Consider the following 6,387-nt stretch of genomic DNA (forward strand, 5'->3'; position numbering starts at 1 on the left):
CGCCGCTCCCTTTCCCCCCCTCGCTCTCCATCTCCCCCCTCGCTTTCTTCTCTCCCCTTCCTTCACCCCCCTCTCGCCTGCTCTCTACCCCTCTTCGTTTTCTCTCCATTCTTCCCCTCGCTCTATCCCCCCTCTCGCCTCTCTCTACCCCCCCCCTCCCCTCGCCCTCCTTCTCTACCCCGTCTCGCCTCTCTCCATTCCATCCCCCTCGCTCTCTCTCTCCCTCCTTCCACCCCCACTCGCCCTCTCCTCTTACCCCCCTCTTCGCTCTTCTCTCTACCCCCCCACCCCCCCCCCCCCCCCCCCCACTCTCTCTACCCCCTCTCCCGTCCTCTCCTTAGTGGGCAGTAATGCAGGTATCGTAGGGATGACTAAGGAGCATCTAGGTCTGGCCCTGGCCCTCAATGTGCCTGTGTTCGTTGTGGTCACCAAGATAGACATGTGTCCTGCCAACATCCTACAAGGTCAGTTCCTTTCTTTCTCTTTCTGGGTGCATCTCAAGTCTACATCTGCTTCCTTTCCTGGACTCCTTCCCCACATCTGCACTGATATGAAAGAATTATACAGGTGAAACCATATTCCCTCTACCCCACCATACTGCTTTCTCTTAGATTTAGTGATGAGAGGACCCCCCCCCCCCCTTTTGTTACAATATTGACAGTCATCACAAAACCTGACTTTACTGGTTGTGTTATTGTAACAGAGACGTTAAAGCTGCTCCAGAGGTTACTAAAGTCCCCAGGCTGCAGAAAGATCCCTGTTCTGGTCCAAAACAAAGATGACGTCATCGTCACAGCCTCCAACTTCAGCTCTGAGAGGTAACGTTAAGGCACACACTTTGTAGCCACAATCACGCACACTCTTTATAAACTGGATTTTGCTTCAATTATAAGGGACCATAATTCAGTGTGTGTGTGTTTGTGTAGGATGTGTCCAATCTTCCAGATCTCCAATGTGACAGGAGAGAACATGGACCTGCTGAAGATGTTCCTCAACCTGCTGTCTTCTAAAACCTCCTTCAGAGAAGACGAACCTGCAGAGTTCCAGATAGATGACACCTACTCAGTACCGGTTAGTCACATACACAAAGCAGCTGCTACACATGCATATTGATGCCACACACACACCTCTCTAACCATGTTTACCTTCTCCGTCAGGGTGTAGGCACAGTCGTTTCAGGGACTACTTTACGTGGATTGATACGTCTGAATGACACAATGCTGTTAGGCCCAGACCCACTGGGCAGTTTCCTCCCCATTGCAGTCAAATCTATCCACAGGAAGAGGATGCCAGTCAAGGAGGTGAGAGGTGGACAGACTGCCTCCTTCGCCCTCAAAAAGGTATGTTTTCTCTTTAGTGWCCCCTGCTGGAGATGTTTGGTATTACAACACTTTTCTGATGCACAGATAAATGTTTAGTTGAACTGAATGTTTTTTTGCAGTGAATAGGAGTCAACACCTCAAGTCTCTCTGTTTCTCTCCCCAACCTCTCCCCTCCTCTCTCTCCCCCTCTCCCCAACCTCTCTACCTCTCTACCCCTCCCTTCCCGCTCCCTCTCTCCCCCTACTGTCCCTCTCCCCCCTACCTTCTCTCTCCCTCTCCCTACATTCTCTCTCTACCTCATCTCTCCCCTCCCCATCCCTCTCTCCTTCCGCTCCCGCTCTCTCTCCCTCCTTAGATCAAGCGTTCATCCATAAGGAAAGGCATGGTAATGGTGTCCCCCAAGTTAAACCCACAGGCATCATGGGAATTTATGGCTGAGATTCTGGTTCTGCACCACCCAACTACGATATCACCCCGCTACCAGGCCATGGGTGAGACTCACACACACACACACAGAGAAACACACACACACAGCTGTCTCATGTCTGACTATATGTCTCTCCTTCTCTCATCATTCCTCTTTCTCCCCCTCCGCAGTGCACTGTGGCAGCATCAGGCAGACAGCCACTATCCTGACCATGAACAGAGACTGTCTACGAACAGGGGACAAGGCATCGGTCCACTTCCGCTTCATCAAGACCCCCGAGTACCTCCACACGGACCAGAGACTGGTGTTCAGAGAGGGACGCACCAAGGCTGTGGGCACCATCACCAAGGTCAGGGGTTAGAAAGGCTTATGAAGGGTTTATGAATGGTTGGAAAGGGTTTATGAAGGATCATGATCATGAAGACCCCAGAGTTCCTCCACATAGACCAGAGAGTAGACTGGTGTTCAGAGGGATACACCAAGGCTGTGGGTATCATCACCAAGGTCAGGACTTAAAGGCTTATGAATGGTTCAGAATGGTTTACGAAAGGTCATAAAGACACCAGAGTACCTGCATGCAGAGTACTTCCCTCATGCCTTACTCTTATTGGTGGGTGGGTGTTTACAGCTGCTGCAGTCGACCAATAATTTGCCGTCAAACTTCAAACCCCCGCAAATCAAAATGCAGTCTACGAAAAAGGCCCCGTTCCGCAGAGAGGATGGAGCCACGACAGCCAATGGGATCGAAACGAGCACAGCCCGACCAACAGTCCGCACCAATTCACAACAACCGGTGAGAAAGAGGAAGTGAAGAACGATTAAAGAATTGAAAATGGGAGCGATTGATGAAGGGAGTGGAGTGGATGGTTATATGGCGGTCGTTGAAGTAATAGTTTCAGGGCAGTTGAATAGGGTGTAAGTGTGTTAACTTGTGGTGCGTAAGCTTTCCTCTTCACTTGCTTTACTGCTTCTAGAACTTCTCGTCTGTAGCTGGTCTAACACCTCCTTTCCTCTTCTCCTTTCCTACTATTCTTCTCTCTCCATGTTTTTACACCCTACTGTTTCTTCCTTTTAATGCTATTTCTCATTACTGATGTAACTCCACCTGCCACCCCTGTCTCTTTTCCTCGCTCACCCTCTGTTGTCATTCTCTGCATTCCTTTCAATTCCACGTTTCATTTGCTGTCATCCTCGTTGTGCATTTCAACATCCCCTTGTTTTGCCCCCTCCCATCCTCCTCTTTCTCCTCTCTGTGTTGGTGCTTGCTTGCCTTCCTCAGACAGAGGGGGAGGATGACCGCTCAGAGTAATGAGGGAAACAAAGAGAGCAAGCGTAAAACAGAAAGCAAACAGGGCAATGATTAAACAATGGGAAAACCCAGGCAGGTAAACAAAAGAGAAATTAAGGTCAAACTGAGTTATTGTAACAATTGAAGGGCGTGGGAAATTAGTCTGTCCCAGTAACTTCTGTAAATACCTGAACCAATGCATGCCTCAACTGATGTGAAACCAAAACATTGAATCTTCTAGAGATGTGGACACAGCATGTAGTTCAGTATTGATAGCCACGGGTCTTAGCTGAAGTGATTTTGAATGGTAACCTCATTGTTAACCTAGTGGTTCTTGTTCTCCATCTCTGTCTGATTGTGATCTGTCTTACAGACAAGTCAGGAGCGGGAGCAGGAGACGAGGAGACAGAGACATAAAAGGCCCAAATCAACCAGAGCAGCTCCACCACACAGCCCCTCATCAGCAGGCACAGAGGTCCTAAACTACACCCTCAGCCGCCCAAACTACAAGTATTTCCTCCATCCACCGTTTCAGCAGACAAACTAACCCCCCCTGCACCCAAAACTACTCCATACTAACCCTCGTCGGAAAAAAATGGGGTCGTAAATGGCCCTTTCCCCACCCTGCTAATCTATCGCCTATCAAGTGTCTTTATCACTCACACCAGAGAAAGTCTATAAAGAGGGACTAGGTGAAAAGCAGCTCACAGCTCTGTGCTGAGATGGTTACCTCTGCCTCCTCACGCCTCATCTTATCTCCATTAGTTTAGAAAGCATCCTTATTATATTTTACGATATATGAACCTGATATGCCTTCTTTCATTGGGTCTACCGGTGAGAATCAACTGTAATACTGTGATACTTAATCATGGACCCGAAGCCCCAATGAGCAGCTATCCCTTACAGTAGAGTAAACCCAGCTCCATGCACTATAGCTTACTGTTTAGCAGGCATACAGTTTCTCTCATTTCCTATTACCACATAGAATCCCCCAATATGACATAATGAAAGCATGTTTTCCCTATTTTAATTGTTATACTAAATGCTAAAGAATGTTAAAATAAGGTCCACGTACTCTTGGAATGGTACAAATTTTAGTGGCCTTCATTATGAGTGAAATATTTGTAAGATAAGATGTTTATTTATTGGCCATCAGGGAAAGTCTGAGATCACCCACCAAACTGCCCTTTTATTTGGGAAAAGGTCCCAATCCCTCTCTCTCCCCAATGGCCCGGAAACCATCTTGAAGGGTTTGTGGGAGAAATGGAAAAATATCCCTCCCCCCCCCCCTCGGAATAGGCCCCACCTTTCATGGAGGAACAGTATTTTATCTTCCTCTGAAGAGTTTAGAACCAGCCTTACACCAAACCCTGTGGAAATCACTACTAGTTGGTGCATGGTTTTTTGTCTCGCACAAACTTAAATGCATTTATCAACTTTAACTTATTTAGGGAAATCCACACCTGTTAAAATGTCAAATTTTGCCTGAGCAGAGTCGTTATTTCAACAAACATGTCCACGTTCCCCTCTCGTCATTTTTCAAAGGAGAGGAGAGAGGAGTTGAAAGGCACTTGTCCCTGTTCCCTATAATAAATTATTTCCCATTTACATTGAAAAATAAGGGTTTTATTTAAGAGATATAATGGTACACTTGATTGCAACTGTTTTTTTAAGTGGAGACATTGAATTGTAATAGTTGCAGTGCTGTTTGGGACCAATCCTGTTTACATTAGTTTTTGCTTTCTGACATCAATAAAACACAGGCTTTAATTTGATCTCTGCGTCCCAACTGTGGTTGTTGTACTGAAATTAATTCAAACAGTGAAAAACTATAGGCATAGGGGGTTGAACGGTTGTGAGATAGTTTTTCCAGTGGAGGTTTTTAGTGGTGAGTCTGGAACAGATCCATTTTGTCCCTCTGTGCAAGTAATGAAGAAGTTAGCTCCAATGAAGTCCCTATAGTTACGGTAGCATTTGCCTAAGAGTTAAAGATTGAGGGACAGGAATACAAAATAGGTAGATACCACCATTTCATTTAAATATCAGAGCACAACAGAGATTGAGTTTGATTTCTTATGTATATAGTGTGAGTGGCTTTTCTTCAGTAATTACACACCAAGATGGAAGTTCGTGTTTTTGATGGCGGGTGGACACACCCATTGTAATGACTGTTTTACAAAGAAATTAACTGAAATGAAAAGTTTACATGGTTATAGATTTCATTTTTGGACACAGTACAMTTCTTCCCAGTCAGCACAAAGTGACTACTACAGATACTGTTTAGTAGCCCACAAGGGACAAACCTGGTTTGAGAGCCATGTTGGCACCAAACAGACAATAGTGGATGGGATTGTTGGGTGCCAACACAGATCGACAGGGTGGTTGTGGAGTACGTTGCACATCCTACTACAGTACTGGTAGCAGAACACAGGTGCTACTAGGACATCAGATCAGTGCCCACTGTAGCAAAACGTTTCACAACAAAAACAAGTTTCTATGGGACAAATTCAGGTACATTCCTCCCCGTTTGGTTCCTAGTGATACACCCCAGTCCTTGAGTCTGAGGAAATACTTCATATGGCACAGTAGAGGTGACTACTCTGTACCTAAGGAATGCTACAATCAGCACTTTCTGTATGTTCCTAGTCTTCTGCACCTGATCTAAAGTATCAGAAACACTGGTGTGGACAACATACACAGTAGCTTCAGCCAAGAACTAAGAGCCATGGTGACAGCCAGGACTATCAACCTTGGTTACATGCTAATTGCTTCCTCTGATTGGTTAGCAAGCTCAGAGGGTAAATGTAATTAGTTGATAGTCTTTGGGTGTGTCTCAAATGATACCCTGGCCACGTTAAGTTGCAGACAGAAATGCCATGAATAGAGCTCATGTTATTCCTTATTCTACATGTCAGAGGCATGTTTGTTCTACAATGCTTATTTCTATCTGAACATTCCCAAAAGTTGCATCTTGCTGAACGCGCCCCCTATTCCCCTAGTGTACTATCCTCAGTAGAAAGGCTTCGGATGCAGTTCAGTTGAGACGAGGGGAAACCACGATGCATATCAATGTGTTTGTAGAATGATGATCAAATGTCTGAACAATACAATACTTCCTAGTGAGAGGTAGTGATGGAAACACTAGTAGTGGGTTCTGACATAGCAGTCAATATGAAAGAGACAGAAAGATCACTCTGGTASACACACAGCATGTGTTGGGCAGGGGAGTTTTTTGCAGGCTTTGGGTGTGTGTGTCTAGCCATCGATGTCCCAGCTGAAGAGATGATGCTTCACCAACATGTCTTGGACTCCTTCCTTCAGTGGCCTCTGATCTTTCTCCTGGAGGGGGG

At 46.1% G+C, this 6,387-nt stretch overlaps 1 protein-coding gene across 1 annotated transcript; it reads left to right on the top strand.

Moving 5' to 3' along the window:
• Window positions 1-346: 346 nt before the first annotated feature.
• On the top strand, window positions 347-3,547 carry LOC112079863 (GTP-binding protein 1; the record flags this gene model as incomplete). The annotated part of the gene is made up of 8 exons (XM_024145676.2): window positions 347-464; window positions 704-818; window positions 927-1,071; window positions 1,158-1,340; window positions 1,678-1,813; window positions 1,920-2,098; window positions 2,378-2,542; window positions 3,411-3,547. Coding segments are annotated over exons 1-8 (1,157 nt in total), but the record flags the coding sequence as incomplete, so codon positions are not given.
• Between the last annotated feature and the right edge of the window lie 2,840 nt (window positions 3,548-6,387).

The sequence above is a fragment of the Salvelinus sp. IW2-2015 genome, unplaced genomic scaffold (assembly GCF_002910315.2).
Source record: "Salvelinus sp. IW2-2015 unplaced genomic scaffold, ASM291031v2 Un_scaffold9956, whole genome shotgun sequence".
Lineage (NCBI taxonomy): Eukaryota > Metazoa > Chordata > Actinopteri > Salmoniformes > Salmonidae > Salvelinus > Salvelinus sp. IW2-2015.